General features: G+C 41.8%; 2 protein-coding genes across 5 annotated transcripts in view; one reads left to right on the plus strand and one right to left on the minus strand.

Annotated features, from left to right (window-relative positions):
- CFAP43 (cilia and flagella associated protein 43) overlaps nt 1–11,954 on the minus strand; it is a 43,885-nt gene extending 31,931 nt beyond the window's left edge. For 3 of the 4 annotated variants that reach the window (XM_026799676.2, XM_026799677.2, XM_026799675.2), the window contains exons 1-6: nt 11,849–11,954; nt 9,648–9,901; nt 8,757–8,853; nt 5,768–5,935; nt 4,685–4,835; nt 133–283 (exon numbers count right to left, since the gene is read on the minus strand). In XM_026799676.2, the coding sequence (XP_026655477.2) occupies nt 133–283; nt 4,685–4,835; nt 5,768–5,935; nt 8,757–8,853; nt 9,648–9,901; nt 11,849–11,892 (865 nt within the window). In that variant the 5' untranslated portion in view covers nt 11,893–11,954. Of the gene's footprint in view, nt 1–132; nt 284–4,684; nt 4,836–5,767; nt 5,936–8,756; nt 8,854–9,647; nt 9,902–11,848 lie in introns of those variants that run through there. The other variant, XM_026799678.2, reaches the window with a different exon arrangement.
- Nucleotides 11,955–14,444: 2,490 nt separating this feature from the next.
- Nucleotides 14,445–20,569, plus strand: LOC102067301 (glutathione S-transferase omega-1). The gene is made up of 6 exons (XM_074545182.1): nt 14,445–14,604; nt 14,689–14,797; nt 16,231–16,453; nt 17,452–17,553; nt 19,671–19,777; nt 20,042–20,569. The coding sequence occupies exons 1-6, from the start codon at nt 14,571–14,573 to the stop codon at nt 20,193–20,195; spliced, it is 729 nt and encodes a 242-aa protein (XP_074401283.1). The 5' UTR covers nt 14,445–14,570; the 3' UTR covers nt 20,196–20,569.
- The last annotated feature ends 871 nt before the right edge of the window (nt 20,570–21,440 follow it).

Genomic DNA, 21,440 nt, shown 5'->3' on the forward strand with positions numbered 1-21,440 from the left:
CTGTTTTGTACAGCTTAATTTGTACCTTAATTTCTGTAAGGTACCCAATAGAAGAACAGAAGAAAGCACAAAAAGCTTTCACCTATCTACTTTCTTTCCTGCTTGAATGAAACACACTCAGCTATTTCTTACCAGGTGGAGATTTTTGTTGAAGAACAGAAACACTGTATTGCTCAGCATCAATTGCCAAAACATATCCTTCTTTACAGCCCATGTATATTTCTGAGGCTGCAGTCCAGCAGTGGGCAGTGGGATGCACTGAAGTCTTAATACAATTTCTAGGCTTCAGCATGAAAATAAACAAGTTCAATCAACAATTGACAAATATCTCTACAAGTTGTTACATACATTTCAAGATAAGAAAAAAAAATCATTCCCTCAGAGTCTGACATCATGTTTAACATCAGCATTATTTTATTCAGTCATCCCTTCACTGAAACTAGTAACTTGACAGAGAACATTCTCCAAAAAAGTGTATATCTGGAGACTGTGGTGGAGAAGTCATTTCTCCCTCTAGAAACTTGCTTAAATGATGAATTATGTTTTCAATGGAAAACTATCTATTTTTAAATTTGCATTTATCTGGATTTATTCTCCAGCACTTGCATCTGTTACAATTTTATTTCTAGCTTGGAAATCCCTCCAGTATCTTCCCTATCCTCACAAAGATATTGACCCACCATAACAAGAGCATCTCCCAAACCTTTAATGATACAATTATGATAAAATTCAACACACTAAGCCCCTAGAGGGTTCTTTAAATGTCAGAAGGGCACTAGAAGCCCAAATTTAAATGGTTACTTATTATGATCTCACCACAACAAATGCCTTTCAAACTGCTTTTCAGAATATTCTTCCACTTTATGGCCAAAACGTGAACATGTGGTTCTTGCATACCTGGCAGTACTAAAACATTTTGTTTGAATAGCTTATCTTATTGTATAATCCAAATTGCTCTGTAAAACAGCTTTGTCAATCTTTGTGTCATCTGCAAATAAGTGCTAGAAATATCCCTGACCTGGACTTTCCATGTGCCTTGAATTTCATTTTGCTAAAATAACTCTCATAAATCTGTCCTCCATAAAACAGGAAGAACAGAACTTCTCCAGCAAATATTATTAAAGACAGAGAGTGGCTTGTTCAGATAAAACAGTGACAGAGGTCATAAAAATACCATGACAGAAAGAACCAGATAAAAGAGAATTCAGGGAGGAGAAGAGGGGGACAAAACACAAGAAAACTTTGGGAGAACATTTTAAAGAGAGAATTCAAAGCACCATACATGTGTGCAGAAGTGGTGAGGGTCACTAAACAATATGATGGATGAAAAAAAAGAAGATTCTATGTATGATTCTGTAAAACACCTTTTGTCTCACTAAAGGTTCTATAAAAAGAGAAAATATGGATGAACTTGTGATGAAAACATAGGACAGAGATCCATAAGTACCTAGATTTCATTAGCAAAATATACCAAGCCCTTGTTATGTGACTGTGGGTAAGTAACTTACATTCTATTTATTTATGCCTACAAAGCATTTTTACTTTCTCAGGGGAAAAATGTTACAGGAATAAAGTATATTAATATTTACTTTATAAATCAAATAAGGCTGACAGTAACAAATTTACAGCAAATAGGGCTTTACATCACCCAGAAAAACATCTAATATAGGCATTTTCACTGATTTTATAAGGCTTGAACATCACAAATCTTTGGGAAGGTTGTAACTGAACTTTTGCAAAACAGAAGCTTTCTGGGTAAACACAATTTCTGCAGTGTTCCTTTGTACCTTCTGCCATGACTGTCTTTACACATAAAAATATGCTAAGCCTAGGATGAGATTATGTAAATCCCCAACCAGGTTGCTTCTTGGACTGTACAATGGTATGGTGGTGCATAATAATAATAATAACGATGCTGTCTTTCTTTGACTTCTCTCCCTTTTGAGTAGCACCTCATCAGGGGAAAAAAATCCATGATGGATCCTTGCCACAAAAAGTTTTATAAAAAGACAATGGAATAAAATTGGTGCTAGAGGTGAAATGGGTTCAAGTGGGCCTGATTGTCCCACTCTGCTCTGCACTGGGGCTGCTTCACCTGGAATATTGGGAGCAGTTTTGGTCACTGCAATATAAGAAGAACAATAAACTGTTAGAGAGTATCCAAAGGAGGGCTAAGAAGATAGTTAAGGCTCTAGAGGGGGAGTCATATAAAGAGTAGGTGAAGTCATTTGGTCTTTTCAGCCTGGAAAAGGAGACAGAGGGGAGACCTCGCTGCAGGTACAACTTCCTTGTGAGGGGAAGAGCAGGGACAGACACTGATCTCTGCTCTGTGACAGTGACAGGACCTGAGGAAATGGCCTGTATCAGGGGAGGTTTAGGTTGGACATTAGAGAAAGTTTCTTCACCAGAGGCTGGCTGGGCATGGGAAGAGGCTCCCCAGGAGAAGGCCACAGCACCAAGGCTGACAGAGTTCAAGAAGAGTTTGGACACCACTCTCAGGGACAGGGAGTGATCCCTGGGGATGGTCCTGTGCAAGACCAGGAGTTGGACTCCATGATCCTCGTAGGGCCCTTCCAACCCAGCACATTCTGTGATTCTGTGGTAAAGCACATTTAGAAAACTCTGAGGAAGGAAGAAAAGGATGGAAAGCTGTGGGATATTTCAATCCTTTCCCTCTGCTGCCCCGCTGTGGTTACACTTGGGTTCGTAGCCAGCCTCAGTACGTGGCTCTGGAGCACAGAACACTGACACACCTCCAAGAGGCAAACCAGCACACTGGGCTGGCTTTTCAGTGCTGGGGTGTTGGAAAGAGGTGCTAAACGTGACAGCACAATCACAAGGATTTCCCTCCAGTGTCAGGGCTTAGAAGATCTTAGAGGGTTCAGGTTTTCTGCTCGGTTAGAGATGGAGTTTATGTGCACAGGCATGCGTGGAGGAGAGAATTAGTGCTGGAAGGCACAATAAATTCAAGTCCTAAAAAAAATTACCCAGCTACCATTTCCTGGAGCAAGGTGAAAACATGCCAGAAACAGATTCATTGCCTCCCAGAGGTAAACTCTGAGTGTAGAACCTCACAGTTTAGTACACAGGAAACAACATACCACCCTCACAACAAAAGGGACAAAAGCCTGTATTTCTGAGAAAAACCCCATTTAATTTCTAAACAACTTGTGCATTACCTACCACTACTAACAAGCAAAATACACCCATCTAAGAAAACTGGACAGTAAATAACTATTGAAATATTTACCATATATTTTGAAAGAAAATGAAATCTTCAATGAAGACTATTAGAACAGTTTACTCTTACTCCAGAAATATTTTTATGGATAAGGAGAACATAATCACATTGAAGGTGCTTAAAAGAAATCTAGGTTTTCTGAAGGCAGCTGGGAATGCAAAGACCCTATAAGGATCTCTAGTACATGTATCTAGCATGGCTGAAAGCACAAACTTTTCCATGTAGAAAAGTCCCCAACATAGTTCTGCAAGTTCAACCATGAGAACCCACCACTACTGCACAGCATGGCATCTATTCAAGGACAAATTCTATTAAGCCTCACAGACCTAACACAGGAACTGTTTTTTCTCCAATACTTCTTGTAATTCACTTTACAGAATAAAGAATAAAGTGGGTTTTGCAGAGTTCATCATCTGCACGTAACCTAAGAGGCAGTAAAGCAGAAAAAAATGACAAGGCCCCAGATGAGCATATATTATCTTCCCTTTCAATGTTCTAAGTGATCTCAAATATGAACAGTTCACATGGATTTAGAATCAATAAAGGATTTTTTTATAGTTCTTGATTTTCCTGAAAACCATAGGAAACTAGTTACACAGTTAAAAACCTCTACCATTGTGAAAGCATGAGGCAACAAAAAGATGATGAAGTCAGGAAAACATAATTTCCTGGTTTTACTTTTTGACTCTACACCCATTTGTCCATTGAGCAGATGCAGTATATAATGCCAGTGTCATTTGATGCATGCCAGTTTTGGTGCCTCATATACACCACAAGCCACCAAATAGAAATTGATGGTCTTCATCTAAGAAGAGAATCCCAGATTTGCAAACTAAATGTTTTCACACTTCTGCCAGCCATGTGAAAGTAAAATTTCAAAAAAAATGAGAAGACTTTTGAAGCCTCTAAAAAGAGGCACCTCAAGGAGGATAAAAAGTAAATAATCAAATACAAGTGAGACCAATGGCAAGGTCCAACACTTACAGTGGTATGGGAATGTATTTCAGAAGCAGGGGTTTCTATCTGGAAAAAATCCTTCAACGTTTTCATAGCTTGAAATATTTTCAATGTCAAAAAGAAAATCTCAATGGGAAGTAAGAATACATGAGGGTTACCATCAATTTATCATGGGAATAAGTTTTCAAGTTTTCAGCAGGTCATTTTAGCAGGGCACAGTTAAATGCTGACACAGATTCAAACCTCCACTGCACAGATATATGCTAGGAGCTATGTCAAATCTCAACACTGTACTGCACTATGCAGCAGCATTGTGCCTTCTCAGTCTCCTGGAAAAATGGATTTCAAAAATATTGTTGAGGTAACAGATCTATTTACTGGGTTGTACCTATTCAATAAGCATTAGAATTATGAATTTATTAACAACTATTTGTATAGAAAATATAATGACTGGCAATAGTAAAAAGGGAAAAATTCAGTAACTACCACAAATGTTTCTGCTTCATCTCCTTCCAGTCCACCAATGGCTGAAATTGGCAAATCAGGGCCATAGTATGGATCATCTTTACGAGAAGGTGGGAAAAACAAATCCTCCTGAGCACTCATGACCCCCTGTTCATCAGGGAGTTTCACAGGGCTGTGAAAAGGCAAAAGACACAGTCAGAGGAGCAGAGATATGAACAGCAACCACTGATACAAAATGGAGAAGCTGTTTCTAAAATGGGCTTTATTTCTGCAAATTGAATGGAGGAAAAATAAGTATGCCTATGTATTTACATATGCATTCTGTAATGCCAAAAGGCAAAAGCCCTTTGGTATTTTTTTCAGATCACAAATTAAGGCCTTGTTTATACTTTCATTAGTGTAACTGTGAATGTGGCAATATGTTGATTACATTAATAGTTAATGAGATTAAACACAGCTGGGAATGGCAGAGTAGCTGCCACCTCGAAAAGCACAGGTTTAAATGTCAACAAGTCCAACTTGACTGGTACATGCTACTTTTCCACCAACCTCAAAACACATTTTGGCATAAATAAATTCTAGTTTTGCTGTGCTCAGTGAATTGCGTTGACAGAGCTATGCTCTCTGGACCTGTAAATTAGCCACAGAAGTTGGAAATCACATCAAAAAACTGATACAGCTTTTGGTACAATTTGTGACTACAACAAGATATTGTTTAACTATGCTTGTACAAATTGATCTAAATTTGATGCTTTCATAGCTACAAAAGTAATGCTCAACATAGCTATGTACAGAAAAGCAGTCCAGGCATTATCTTTATTCAGTCACACAGCTTTTGACCAAGGCTGCCAAAGCAGCTGATTAGTATTAGCTTCATGGTGTGCATAATCTTGTCATGTGAGTACTAAGAAATGAAATCATAAATTTAATTCACTTGCTTGACCAGACAGATTTATAGTGGTTGTGATTTAGTAATTACTGACTGCAATACCTAGGTGAACTAAGTGGGACTAAATCCTTTGCAAACAGATGTGTGTAGCCAGTCTTTAATTATTAAAATATACTTATAGATGTTGCTCTTAGCCTGAGGGTGGTTCCACTCACTGTCGTATGAGGAGATGCTCGTCCTTGCTCTTTTCAATGCACCAGATGGTAACAGAGCTCTCAGCAACAAAACACAGCTGCTGCCAATTCATGGGGTTAAAACTCAGAGAGGTTCCTGTGAGCCCTGGCTCATGCTCACTGCACAGGAGGATATTTTCTTGCCAGTTCCTTCATTAAGGAGAATAAAAGAAAATTAAATCCATTAAACAGGTAAAAAACATTGAAGCCAAAGGTCAGGATGTGATTAGGACTGATGTTCAAGATCCATTCTGGAAAACAAATACTTTGTCACTGACAAAAAATTTCTGCTGTCAAAACAGTAAGGTCCTCTTGAGAATGAAAAGGATGTGGTTAATTAGCCACACATAAAATTATTACTGCTAGAAAATGATTGAATAACTGACATTTTAGAAACATTATCAGTCAATCCCTTTTGTGAAAAGACTAATGGTCAAGAGAAATGGATTTTTTGTCATTAGCTCCATCAGCAACAACTAAAATGGGCCCAAACAATTAACTCTTCAGCACCCCAGCCTTGCTTTTCCAATCTGTAACATAATGACTGTAGTGCTTGCAGCTGAACGGTGTGATAATGAGGAAAGAAACCACATTCAGCCTCTGATTATCTATGGATTAATTACCTAGATAATACAGTAATTGTGTTGAGAATGCAGACATACAAGCTATGGCTGCATTAACTAACTTGGCCAGAAACCAGGGCAGAGTTTGTGTGGAGCTGTTATGTGTAGCTAACAGAAACCTGGGAGTCTGCTTTCTGCTGACTTTTCTTTTGTCCAGTATAACCTACTTTATGACCTCCTCATCTATTTTTAATATTTTTCAATATTCAGATTAATATCTGATGGTAATTGCATTTTTAGGTGCTATCCAAGAACTGATTAACAACATTTGAAAAAAATGGTTAAAACTGTTTTTTACTTTATTGGACAATCTATCTGACTGTTAATCTAAATAACATTTATAGCTTTAGTATTTGTCATTATTGCTGAGAGAAGAAATGTAAAATGCATACACTGCTGTAAATAGATTCAGTATAATCCCTTAGCCTGGCTGTAAAAAATTCACTCACAGAAACCATCACGAAGCAAACAATGGTTAACATTTATAGCATATGCAAAAAATGGGAATTATTCACACATATGCAGTTGCCCTCATTAAAATTACGGGAAGCTATAAACTGCAATTCTGACTTTTACAGATATCAGCTTATCTTGCTTTCTAAAGATCTGTCAGCATGTTCTTGTCTCATACCTACCAGATAATGCCAACAGGGTTTTATAGCAGAAAATTTACTAAGATCTGAAACTATGGTGAAACATGTATCTGAAAAGGAATCTGACATTAAGTTTCTCCTTTGAACAGCAAAGAATAAATATTAGGGATAAAATATCTCAGATGAAAGTCAGTTTTAGTTATCCACAAGCTCTTTATATTTTGAGACTGACATCTTTCTAAACATCTCTTACACCTCTGATTCCAAACTAGCTGCTTAAAGTACTGGGGCTGTGCAATTGTCATATAGTCATGACATCTAATGCTCTACACTGTGACTTCTGACCTTTATACACACATAGATCTTCAATGAATACATAATATAATCCAATCACAAAAATGAAGATCCGGATTTCACAGTAAATTCACACACCTCTGTTCAAATTATTGCACATTCTAAGCTTAATATTCTAATGTAATTGTATTTTGTTACTAAATTCTTTGTGACTTAGGATGGTTTTTATGACAATTACCTGCTGATAGTTGTAACACGCTGATTCAAACTGGTTAAAATTGTTTGGCCCTGGAAATTACTACTAATTTAAAGCATTTAAACACTTCTAGGTATTCCTGGTTTTAAGAATAATCTAGAGAAGTCTTTCAGGATAGTGCATCTTTGTTTCAGAGCAGACAATGAACACACTGGACCAGGTATGTTACTTCTGCTGTAGGGGATGAGTGTGTCAGCTGTCAGGCCAGTGAGCCTTTGCTGGTTTCCAGTGTGATATGCATAGATATCCTTCTTGAACTACTGTGTAGGATCACAGAAAACATTATTCTTCTTCAGAAGGGATAAAGAAGGGGCATCTACTCTCATTACTCTAATAGTATCTACTCTCTATATACTCTCTACTCTCTATATACTCTCTACTCTCTATATACTCTAGTATATCTCTAATAGTATCTACTCTCATTACTCAAATTCTGAAATTCCAGAAGTTTCTGCATCTTCACTTATAATTGTACAAGAAAAGATCATCAGTAAAATGGGACTATACAGACTGTTCCTTACATGTCCTCACTTGCCTCTCTCCTACTCCACCCTCCACATTTATTTTGAAGTGCTCAGACTCCACAGTCAATGGGAGCTTGCTGGCAATGAAGGCAAGAGCAGGATTATATTTTATAGTACAATTAAAATATTAAATATTCTACCTTTCTGTATCTGCACTGCATTATATAATACTTCACATCAATGAGCAGAAAATTATGATCTAACCCAGTGATCCAAGTTAGTGTAATCACTGAGCAAAATTATAAGCCAGAACTAAGATCAAGCAAAAGTAATTAAGAGGACCACTGAACAGTCCAGGGGGACAAACCAGTGCCAACCAGCTTTAGAACCCTTCTCCTCTTTTCAGCAGGCAACTTTCCTCCACAACCAGCATGGTGCTCCCCCTCCAACAGTGAACAGATAATTAACTGATGCTGAAGGCTCTGGAAGCACTCCAAAACCAAAATTTTGAAGAAGGCAAAAGATAACTTTGCTACCACTAACAGCTATTTTGACTAGTGTCTACTAATACTAGAAAATAAACAGCATTTTTTGTTCAGAAAGTTTGCAGACAATGATCAGTCAGGAAAAAAAAAGAGATGAAGGCAACCTTCATAGCTTAATCTGTGCTAAAACAGTAGTCACACAAAAATATGAATTAAATACAAATGGTATAAGAGAATTTTGGTTTTTTACTCTTACCATACTGAAAGAACAAACTCTGGGATTGAAGAGTAACTGGCCAGATATGGGCCTTTAAAACTTAATGCAAGTAAGGTATAGTCCAGCTGAGCATCACCTGAAATGTAAAAATAAAGAATATGGTCTTTGATTGTCCCAGACTTTATTTTATAATACCACAGATACTCTTCTCACTTCCTTTATATCCATTTAACTCCTTAAATATTCTTCAGGCCCTTGATTTCTTTGTTCACTGCAGATTATTCTTTTGATTTGATCTTAAAAATGCTCCCTATGTATCACTGCTTGGAATTTTTTCAATTTCCTTTCCAATAATACCTTGAAATTGTAAAGTATTTTTCCCCATGTCCCATGAAATCCTTCACAGTCATAATTTTATTCAAATACATGAAAAAGCAAGCATCATGATCCTTATTTAAATGGCAAGGGAACTGAAACATGAATAGGGTAAGCTACTAAACCAAGGAGAGTAATTACATGAAGCAGGCAAAACCATACATTAGAACCTGGACTCCAAAGTTTAACTGCAAGAACCCTCATCCCTCACATTCTGGATTTCTCATATGGCTTTCAGCAGTCTGACTGGGAGTCTACTGCAGTATTATTTTATTGCTTATTCTGACTACATTTTCCTAAATCTAATTCCATTTAACTTCTTTTCTTTTCCTTTTAAATTAGTTTCATTATGTATGGTCATATTCCTCCCTATTCCCTGGAAAATTCCCTGCACTGCTTTCCATGAATCTCTTCATGAGACAGGACATGTGACAGGGACAAACTGTCCCTGGTTTTCAAATGTTATAAGAAGGCCCCACAACTTCAGAAACTGATGATTAAAGTACTGTTTTAATGAAATAATCATGATGATGATGAGGGTTACCACATCACTACCTTTTAACTCTGTCAGTTTTCTCAGTTCTGGAAAAGTGTAGATGTGTATGAGGGGATTCAGCCGCCGGTCAGAAAAAGCCACCACTTGGCTGCTGGCACTTGCTGCAAAGGCTCCCACCTGGCCATTCTGACACTGCACTGCTCTTGTCTTCTTTGTTTTGATGTCCAGGAAGAGGATGTAATTACCACAAGGGTAGCAGACAGTTTCATTGTTGATAAAGGCCAAGTTCTTGTTTGAGAACCCCTGAACCCAGCTGCAAACAGAGTAACTGAATGTTAAAACGTGAATCAGACACAAATTTCTCAAAATGCTGTGCAAAAGGGAATGCTGCAGCCTAAGTTACACTGAATTGATGACTGGGATTTGTTAGACTCATCCTCATACCAATGTTGCAAAACCACAACAACTAAGATCTGGTACTATGAGTCACTAGTTCACTGTTTCCAAAAACATAGTCACAAAATGCACAAAGAACTGGCATAAGAACATGGAGAGATGCTTTTATTTCTTTCAATGTTCACTAAAAATAAAGTCAGCCAAGTTCACAGGCTCTGGTTTCACATATCCCAGCAGAGGGTGTAACTTTATTTGAAAGAACTGCATGGGTAGGATCTGTACTTGGGACCCAATTGTGTTTACTTAACTTTTTTGCACTTTCATAGTTCATCTCATACACATAAAAGATATAAAAGTACAGCTTCTGTTTATATGAAGCAAACCAGGAGCACTGTTCTGCTTTAAAGACTCCAGTACTTTAACACGGTAAAAGTCTGGAATGTAAAAGGATGTGTTACACAAGGACTGAAATAAATTACTGAGGAGGACTCTGTTTATGAGCTTACAAATGTCAACAAATTTGTAACTGCTTGCAGATGTTTTTACTTTTGAAAAAGTGTGTGGACAAACAGGGTGGTCTTACCAAAGGGATTTGCATTTACCACCAAGTGAGGATGTCAGTTCAGCCTGCTGGTACCATGGCAGGAAAGCTCCAGCAGTGTAAGAGACACCCTCTGTGTACAACACTGCTGTTAGCATCCTCCCTCTGAATAATTTGAACTGTTATTCAGAAACATCCCATCTCTTCTCTTCTTCCAAATCAGACAATTTGACTGGGAAGGACTTTTGTTCTCTGCAATGACCAGAAATATTTTTATGCTCCTTTCACAAACATAAATCAGTCATAAAATCAGCTCAGTTGCTGATCCTTTGTACTCTTCAGAGAAGATGGTACTAAAGCCTCAGCACTCTCATACTTAGGAACATTTTAAAATTGCTGGTCTTGAGATAAATTTATTCCCAGCAATAACTTCCTATTATCTTTTCTGAGGAATTTCTGCTCTAGACTTCTTTTGCTACATAGGAGTCAAGTGGAGCCAGAGAGGAGTGGGAGCCCTGAGGATGTGCTTGTGGAGATGAGCTAAAAGCCATGGCAACAGAGGAGACATTCCAGCTGCCAATGTTTTTCTGGGCCTTCCTTCATACAAAAACAGGTTGTATGGGGTGTCACGGCACACGAGACCTGTTTGAACACGCTTACTAAAAGCTAATGTGCTTTTCTGCAACATTAGCTCTGAATCAGTGGAAATGAAGTATTCCTAACTTCTGTTTGAGGAGGTAAAACGGAATTTAGAAAACTTGTATGTAGGGATAAATTAATGGGGGTGACAGTCCAATTTATCATTCTTATACATCCAGTAAAGGCCTAAGGGGACAAGGGTTCAGGCTGTTTAGAGACAGGTAGGTATGTAGGGAGAGAGAGATAGATAGACAGACGGATAGATAGATGGAGAGATAGACGGATAGATAGATAGACGGACAGACAGATAGGTAACTACTGTGCGAGTGACCACACACTGGAACAGGTTTTTTCAGACAGGCTGTGGAGTCTCCTCACTGGAGCTCTCCCAGAACCGTGTGGATGTAATCCCACGCACCATGCTCTGGGATGACCCTGCCTGAGCAGTGAGCTTGGGCCAGATTACCACTGAGGTCCCCTGGGCCGCCCCATTCCGTGATCCTGCCATCCGTGCCCATGATTATTCTCTGCCCCCGCGCTGTCCTGACAGACCCCGACAGGGCAGCCTCCCCTCCCTGTCTGACCGCCCAATTCACGGGGCCGCCGCGGGCTGAGCACAGCTGAGGGCACGGCGCCCCCCAGGCGGGCTCAGGAGCGTGTGGGCGCGGTGCCGGCCGCCCCCACCTCACTTCCAGGGTGGCTCCCTCCGCGCCGGGCCCCTCCGCCATGCCCGCCGCCGCCGCGGGACCCCCGCGCCCTGGCAACAGCAACGGCGCCCACCATTGGCCCGGCTCCGAGCACGCAGCTGATTGGCCCGCGCCCCTGCGCCAGCCAATCAATGAGCACGGGCGGGTATTTAAGAACCAAGGTGGGGCCATTGGTTCTTACCTGAGCCGTAAGAAGTGTGAGGGCTGTTGTTGCAGCTCTTATTGTTAATAGGCTGGGGTAGTTCTGCCCCTGAGCCACTGATATCTGTGCCCTTTCACCTGGGCAATCATTGCTGCTGGATCAAGTGTGGGAGCGCATCAGCCTTGGGAGAGAGTCTGTGGGTTCCATCTCTTGGTCACCCTGCATGTCCCTGCATCTCATCCAGTGCCATCTGCCTGTCTCTTTGCAGGACAGCTGTACCTATTTTCCCGTTGTGTCTTATGTCTTTCTGCAGTCACCATCCCTAAAGCTGTTCAAGAGTGGTCTGGATCTGCTGCTGGGTGATGTGGTTTAGGGGTGATTTGATGGTCTTGAATGTCTCTTCCAACCTTGATGATTCTGTAATTCCACAAGGTACAAAAGTTCTTCTTGGATTCTGTGCAATAAAGCTCCCGAAGCTTCAGAGTGAGCTGAGGAGAAGTTTTCCCCAGAAAAAAAGAGAAAGTACACCTGCAGCCTTTCCCTCTGTACTTGAAGCTTTTAGCCTGGTGACACAGTAATAACCTCCAAGTATTTAAAAAATAGATTTTTTTTTCCTAAGGGAGGATTTTTATTTATAGTGTGTTTTTTTGTTTTAACTTGCTGTAACTTCCCTGGACAGTGGCAGTGTGCAGTTTTGCCATTCTGGTGTGCACTCACAGTGCTAGAGGGCAATGCATGGAGAATGGCACTTCTGCCCAGAGGCAGCAGGACAAGCCTATTCCTCACCTCCTGTCTCTACAGGCACTCTGTGTGTCAGCCAACACCAGCAGAGAATGAGGAAGTGAGTTTATTTTCTTTGGTACTTCTGAGGGCCTATTGCAGCATGTGGGTCTTGTGATGCTGGTTTGAGTTCCTACATGCCTTCTCCAGGCTGTGGGTTAGCAGACTGCCTGTGTGTTTCATAATTGCTATAAGAAATTTCAAATTAATTTTCTCTATTTTCATCACACAAAATTCTGCTGAATCTTTACTAAGGATAGGTACTTAGAGGAATAAAGACTATGTCCTCTAACACAGCTGGAGTTTTTTTTTATGGTTGGAGAAATTGTTTTGTTGGCAAAGAGCACCTTATGTACAGGTTCTGTTTGCCTAGGGTGTGGCAAACTTTTGTGCAACAAGTTACCACTCCCCTTCTGTGCTGAGCTGCTTAATATATACACAATGAAGCAGCAGTGACTCAACAAAAATCATGTTCCTCCATTACAATGGATAATGGTGTCAAGGTCCTGGTTGTGTTACTAGTGATCATCTTGGTGTTTTTCTGCAGGTGAGATCTCCACAGAAAATACTGGTCTTTGTAACCTGGTGTCTGAGGCCTAACTTCAGTGATAAAACCAAACCAAAACAGGTAGGACTTGTCCCCTGTGTAAACATGGATTCATTGATGGGACTGGAGAAAGCTCTGTTAACCTGGGGGTTTCACAGAGGAGTATGCACTGCCAGGAAGGCCAGGATTTTCCCTTTGGCAAGAGCTGTGTCCCTACAAATGTGCTGTTTCAATAAATGTACAGTGCCAACCTGAAGATTGGTGTGTGGAGCCACGGGACGGGAATCACTTTACCTCTGTGGTCAGAAATCAACTTGGACACTGTGTGAATATATGAAAATCATTGAGAGGAAAGCATCTCCATTTCCATTTTTATACTTCAAGGAAAGCTGGTACAAGGAAGGCCCTGGGGCCCTAGTCTCAACTGAAGAGGGAGCAAAGGGATGGAGAAGACTTCAATCTGTCCTTTGGTTCTTTCTTTTGCTCTATGCACACACTGATGTTCCCACAAAGATGTTTGCAGAAGCAAGCATGAATCCTATAACTGCACTGTAGTAATTAAGTTAGATTTAACTTCTGCTATGCTTTGTTGTTTGCTGGGTTATTTTCTCCTCTCGGGATTTTTATCATGAAGCAGGACAGCTGCAGGAGAGATAAACCCTTCTTGTTACCATCAAGGTGGGGTTGGATGGGGCTTTGGAGGGTGGTAGGTGATGCAGGAGGAGGCACTGAGGGGAACCCTGTACCTCAGCAGGCCCGTGAGGTGGAGTTTGGCCGTGAGTGTGCTATCGCCACGGGAATGCTGGAGCTGGTTGTGCAGTTATTTGTAAACGAGGAGGGAGAGAGGGAGAGCAGCTGAGCAGTGTCTGTCCCTGTCCCTGCTGCGTGGGGCGGGCGGAGGGAGAGCAGCTGAGCAGTGCCTGTCCCTGTCCCTGTTGCGTGCGGCGGGCGGAGGGAGAGCAGCTGAGCAGTGCCTGTCCCTGTCACTGCTGCGTGGGGCGGGCGGCCACCTCAGGGAGGGACCACCGAGCAGCTCTCGGCGTCAGCAGCGGCAGCGGAGCTCTCGGGGGCCGAGAGGGAGTTGGGAGGGAGGGAAGGGAGGCAGGGAGAGAGGCGGGGCTGCACACCCGTCCCCCGGCGGGCGGTGCCTGCGGCCATGGGCCGGGCGCTGCGGAGAGGCCGTCGCCGATCGGAGCCGTCGTAGAGCGGAGCCCATCGCGCCGTGTCGATATGTCGGGCGATCACTCCCGCAGTCTGGGCAAGGGTAAGCGCCGCGGGCCCGGCACGGATCTCGGGTTCTCGGGCTGGGGCAGGGCCGGCGGTCACAGCCCCTGTGCTCTCCCCGTAGGCAGCGCGGCGCCGGGCCCGGTGCCCGCGGGGCTGATCCGGCTCTACAGCATGCGCTTCTGCCCCTACGCGCAGCGGACGCGCCTGGTTCTCCGCGCCAAGGGCATCAGGTGAGCTCCGGAGCGAGCGGCGGGCCTGGCTTCCTCTGTTTCCTAAATTAAACATCCCTGAACGAGCTGCTTGGGAACAGGCTTCTGTGCGTGGTTTTGCTCTGGAGCTTGAACGAGTAGGGTGTGTATGAAAGCAGCTGCATAAAGGCCCAAAGTAAGAACCCCTAGCTGATTTTCTTTTATAATTTTTGCACTGAGTAAATTGAGTAGAGACATAGCAAACACTGTTTGTTTTTGATGTGAGTGGCTGTGAAAATTCTGGAGTTGTTTCTGTTGTGTCACTGCCTAACAAAACACACTAGAGCGTGAATGACATTTTTAAAAAGGAAATGTACCGTGTTGCTATAACATTGTATCTTTCCTGTAGTTAGTTAACAAAATTCAGTGCTTGTGTTTGTTTCTTTTTCAAGATAGCCATTTCAGCGTTCTTGAATGGGGTCTAATATCTCCCTCAGGTACAAATGAAAATTAACAATTTTTTCCATCTTTTGTGGCTCTGCCAAGTCCAAGGCCTACCAGTGGTTTGTGAACCAGCACAGGGCTGGGAGTTCATGTTGGAATGGGGAATGCTAACAGGTCTCTTGAAAGTGAGGGTTGAGTTAGTTCATTTTGTTTTTTACATGGGTGTTTTGATTTTGGAAGGGTAGATGCAATAAAACTTCTGGGTCAGTTTAATTCTGTTTTTATTTAGTGTCTTTGGATTGATGTTGGAGCTGGAAGGTTTGTTGTAGCATAGTGATTTTGGAGGGGTTTTATGGCTACCTAGATGTGATAGTTGCCTTTTGGTAACTACTCAGTTGTTTGAAGGCTCAGCTGTATTTAGCTGACCTTTGGGCTTAATAGGAATTGTCTTGGGTCACACATACAAGTCAGCATATAACTTCTGTTTGTTTTTTTGGTTTTTTTTTATATAGATGTATTTCCCATATATTTTTTTTAATCAATATTTATTTGCCTTTGCCCTAAGCAGTTGTTCCTTATGAGGCCATAAGTTGGGAAGATAAGCAGGAAGGATGCTCTCCTGATTTGTTCTTTGGTGTAATGGCAGGTTAAGGTTCAAGTGCATTTCTTAATTGGGGTGTAGCTCATTTGCAGTCAGCTTCTTCTTAGACTGCACCTGAACTCACATGTGGTAAGTGTGCTGAGCTGTAATCTTTGTTTTTAGCCTGGTAGTTGAGTGCTTGTTAAGATAGTAAAAGACATGCATTCAGTCTGCAGATAACCCATTGCAAGTCAGTGTGTGCTTTCTCCAGCAAAGTGTGGCAGTACTTCTGTGTCAAAGGATTAGTCCTGCAAACAGCTTCAAAGAAAACAGGGGAGTACAGGGGCTTGAGGGTTGAGCCTCTCAATTATTGAACTGTAGAGGTGTGGGGTATGGGGTGGACTGGAGCAGAACTGAGCCTGTCTGGGTCTTGTTTCTTTTGCTCTTTTAGTCATGAAGTAATCAACATCAATCTGAAGAACAAACCTGACTGGTACTTTGAGAAGAACCCCTCTGGGCTGGTTCCTGTTCTGGAGACCAGCAAAGGCCAGCTGATCTGGGAGTCCCCAATCACCTGTGAGTACTTGGATGAAGCATTTCCAGGGAAGAAGCTGATGCCTTCAGACCCCTATGAGCGAGCTTGTCAGAAGATGCTCTTGGAAGACTTCTCAAAGGTACTGTGTGATCAGAGTGGAACTGTTTCTGACCTCACCATTGCACCAAAAACTACAGCTCTGTTGCTGATGTTGCTTTCAACCTTGAAGGCAGGTTTTGTGTCTGAGATGAACATTTAAATAAGCAGAGGGGATATTTGGGGCCTTTTGCTGTGAGCACGTACAATCTGCTGTGTCTCTGAATTGCTCCCAGAATTATGTGCAAGGATGGATGCAGGAAGGCATCCAAGCAAGTGAAAGTTTGTATGACTGAGATAGGGTTTTGAGCATCCTGCAGTAGAACAAAGGTTAGCAGACCAAACCAGTCAAATATGTGAGACCTGGGGAGTGACAATTGCTGTATTTTATTCTGATCTTTTCTGTAGGAAGTACTGAGTGATTGCAGGATGTGGGAAGTGCCTGTCTGAGAGAGCCTAAAACCATGACAGGAGATGGCACATGGCTGTAAACGTGGGACTTGTGTAGGGAGGCTGGTTTTGGCTCTTATTTGGGGTTGGAGCTGGCTGACTAGAATTAACCTCTTTGTACATTCAAACATACAAAGCATGTGATTTGAGGAGTCTAGGAAGTGAAAGAAGTCACATGGACATGAGACAAGAGAGAAAGAAACAGAAGATGCAAAGGATGTGGACAAAGAAGGAGAATAAAAGGGAGAGTGTATTTACAACAGGTCTTTGTAAATAGGCCAAATGGAAAGAGGGAAGTGTGTTGCAAGAAAGAAAATGCACAGATGGAAAACATTTTTCACTATCCTCTTCTTATTACATGACTAAAATTCATTACTGTTTGTGTTAATTCTTCCTCTAGGCTTTTGCTTGCTGTTATGAAATATAGAAGATTTTAATCAATGGACTTTATGTGGCTCTTTAATGTCAAATCTCTTAAGATTTAATTTTCATTGAAGATCTTAACATCTAAGTTAACATTATAAGTTTTGAGTGACTAACTTATATTCTTGTAATCGGTGCATTTAAAACTTTATGCTTTCCTTTTTATAGATAACATCCTTGCTTTTCAAGCATGTTTTGGCAGTCAAAGATGGACAGGACACCACTGCACTGAAAGCAGAGATTGCTGAAAAGTTTGGCAAACTTGAAGAGGTGAGAGTATTTCATGATAAGGAGGAGATTGCCAGCCTTTATATGTTCCCTTTTTTCCTTTCATGATGTGGCATTTGGAGGTAGACTTCTCATTTAGTTGGTAGTTACCACAAGAACCAGTCTCTCAATTTATTACCCTCAGCCCAGGATGCACAATGGAACCATTGGAATAAATTTCAGGGACCAAAACTAGCTAAACTAAACAAACTCAACTTTATCTTATGATAAAAACTGTGTAGGTTTGTAGAGATTTTTGAATTTGAACAACCACTGCAGTTGTCTTGGATGTCTTTGTTCTGCTCTAAGTGAAGGAGACCTTGCAGCATGTACTAAGAACAAGGGCTGAAGAGTCTGAGCTGCTGAAAAGCATCTGTGCTGAACCCAACCAGTGCAGATATCTTGGTGATGACAAAATCTTTCTCATTCTAGGGCTTGTCTTTGGGGGTGGGTGGAAGCAGAATGTAATGTGTGCTTTGTAGAAATCCAGCCCTGGACCGTGGTGGTGTAATGCAACTTCAGTGAAGCTCCAGGAAGTGTCAGGTGGCTTTGATGCTGTGTTAGCCACTTGACAGTCTGTGTCAGTAATGGTTCTTGGCTAATCTGAACAGCTGTTGCACTTGTCTCTGTCATGAATCCATTCCTTCTGTCTTTAGCATCCACAGCCAATACTTGGGTAGATCAATGAAGAACAGAGTATTTCTGCTCTGGTGCAAAGCTGCCAATAACCTTTTAATTCTTTCCTAGTTCTCCTGACAGTCTGGTGCATTCTGCTTTCCCATCCCCCTGGGCTGCCAAAACACAATTGTTTCCAGGGTAGTCTTGTCCTGTCTTGTCCATCTGGTCAGACTGAGCCTGGAGTAGTGCAAATGGCAAGTTCCTGGGGGAAGTTGTGTGTTTCACTTCCCTGAAATACAGATGTATTAAACATTAGCCAAGGGTTGACCTTCTTCCTGCTTGATTAATACTACGAAACAACTTGCTGTTCCTTCATTGTCTCTATTTTACTATACCCTGAATGATTTCACAGCAGCAGCTGATGGTCAGCTGTGAATGAGAGGCTGAAAGAGAGCCATGCAAACTTCCCTCAGTTTGTTAGAGATATTCCAGAGGGGAAGTACTTTGGAATACTTCTGTATTTCGATTTCTGCTGCCCGACAGAGGGGGCTGTGTTCCCATCGCTGCCCCTTTGCGGCTGCTGGTTGTGTTCTGCCAGACACCTGGGAGCTCAAACAGCTCCTGAAGGGCTGCTTCAAGATTTCTACTAGATCATGGGGGTTATGGGCAGGGAATAAATGCCATGTGAGTGTATAGGGGGTGTGTGTTCAAAAAAAACCAAGTTGTGTAAAGTTCTTTTGAGTTCCACCTTTAAAACACCAAAGTGCCCGAAAATAAAGCCACTAATGAATATAGAGCCACTAATCTAATGAAAGAAGAGAACAGGCTCTGGAGGGTCCTTAAAGCATATTAAACTTGGATGACCATGGCACTTAAAAGAGCATCAGAGTCATAAATGTAACAGGAGAGCTTGCTGCATGCTTTCTGTGCTGAGCTGTGAGAAGGATCTCTTCCTGGTGTCAGTTACACTTGCTTACTGTTGCCTTTGCACCTGGAATCAAATGCAGTTTGAGATGTATTGTTAGAAATCCTTCCCTGACACCACTTGGCCTCAGCTGCCATGGGAAGAGAGTCCCTGCTAAAATGGTGCTCTAATTTAGCAGAATGATTAATTTAGCTGGATTTATTGCTCAAGAAATGAATGTTTGCTGCTGTGTTTGATTGGTCTGTGCCGTTTATGTTTTATGACAAGCAAGAAATCACAAACATTCTGAGCTAAGCTACTCTTTGTTTGTGCACATGCTGCAGCTTGTTAGTGGTTCATATTTTGTGACAGATTTTGAACCTCTGGAGAGGAGCTGGGCTGAGTTTGTGAAATAGCAACTATAGTATTAATCTTAACTATACTGACTCTGCTAATACTGTATGCACAAGAGAAATGTACTGTATCTCCTTCATTTGCTCACTGATCCCTGTAGTGTGCCTGCCTTCCACTACACTTTTTGTGTAGTGTTCTGCTGCACTTTTCCTTGAGGGCAGCTGACACCTCTCACCCTTCCCAGGTTCTGTCCAAACGCAACACGGCGTTTTATGGTGGGGACTCAGTCTCAATGGTTGACTACATGATCTGGCCGTGGTTTGAACGTCTGGAACCATTCCAGCTGAAGGAGTGAGTACTTTGCCTGGCTTCTGGTGTGTTCTGAAGTGCCTCAGCATCAATATTCCTGGTGTACCCTGCAGCAATGGGCCACTCTTGGGGGCTGCTGAAGAAAGCTTGTATTGTGTTGCAGTTTTGGGGAAGCATCCTGCTCTAAACTGGACATTGTACTGAGACAGAGAAAGTAGTAAAATGGAACTTTTCAAGCTGTTTTGTTTCCTTGATGCCCTCTGAATTTTCCATTTGCGTTACTCAGTCTCTTCCTTTTTCCTGTAGCTCTTTGAATCACACCCCAAAGCTCCAACGCTGGATGGAGGCCATGAAGGAGGACCCTGCTATCAAGGCTACAATAACTGACCCACAAATATACAAAAACTACCTCCAGCTGTATCTGAAGAACAGCCCTGAGGCATGTGATTATGGGCTCTGAGTAGGAACATGCTGGCTGAAGTGTTAGTGCTGTTTTTCATGTGGGAAGTCAGTGTAATTTGGTGGGGGCTTTTCTGTGGTTGCATTCATAATGGGGAATAAATCTGTGCTGAAAAGGCTGAGAAGCCTTTTGTGAACTCCACTCCTTCCTGTTGGGGGAAGGATTTGCTGGCTTCAAGCAGGAGATGGAAAGTCATTGTTGGCCATGAATATTCCATAAAGGAGAATGTTTCCACTCAAGAGGTGATGGTCTGTAATCTCTGGGCTCTTTCTAGGCATTGCAGTGGGCAGTCCCTGAACTGATGCTGTTACCTGATTTAAATGTTGTAATAATCATGTCTTGAAAATGAATAAAAAACAAGCAATGTCTTCAAACAGTTTTTCCTTCCTGTTTCTGGGCACCTGTTAGTCACTGGATTGGTTCTAGTAAGGGCTTCTAGTTTTTGTTAGATATGCTAAGGGAGTGTATGGTTATAATCCTTCTCTGCCCTTCTGAAGTACTGGTGTGTTTATTCTAGGTTCTAACCTAAAGGCTGGAGTAAGGAGTAAAGCCAACAAAAACAATATCCTGAGCAGAAGGACATTGATTTTCTGTTCTCAGAATTTGAAGCATTGCTCTGCTTGTCGAGGTGTAGGTAAAATTAGATAGCAGAAATGAAAGGAGTTTAGTCAGAACATTATACTGGTGATGTCTTGCTGCTGGTGAAGGAGTGTTCTGTTTCATCAGGTAAGTGGCAGGATCAGAGCTTTTTAGTTGAACATCTTTGAAGCTATTCTGTATATAGCAGTGTTAATATAGCAGTGTGGGGACAAGATTATTTGAAGCACAAGCAGTCACAGGAAAAACTTCCTCCTCTCCTGTTTTTTCTTTTATTTTTTTCCTGTTCACATCTATGTCTCATTCTGATGTTGCTCAGTTCTGTATTTCTGTCAGAGCACTAGCAACCCAAACTAGCCATAATTTCAGGGGATAAGCACACAGAAAGAAATAAGGCAAAGCAGAATGTCCAAGGGCAGGACTGTGGTTCCTGTGAGGATGAGGTTGTTGTCATAAGAGATCCAAGACTGTTCCTGTCTGCCTCCCATTGCAGTGAGGTGAGGTAGCATAGCAGAATGTGGTGGTTCCTGGATTTCATGGTAATTGAGATACTGGGACTCTAGGAGCTTTTCTGGAGGAAAAGTAGACTTTTTCCTGTAACATGTTCTGCCCTGGCATGGCAACTGGGGTGGTGCATGCTTATGTAAC

This window comes from Zonotrichia albicollis, chromosome 7, assembly GCF_047830755.1.
Source record: "Zonotrichia albicollis isolate bZonAlb1 chromosome 7, bZonAlb1.hap1, whole genome shotgun sequence".
NCBI classification, from domain to species: Eukaryota; Metazoa; Chordata; class Aves; order Passeriformes; family Passerellidae; genus Zonotrichia; species Zonotrichia albicollis.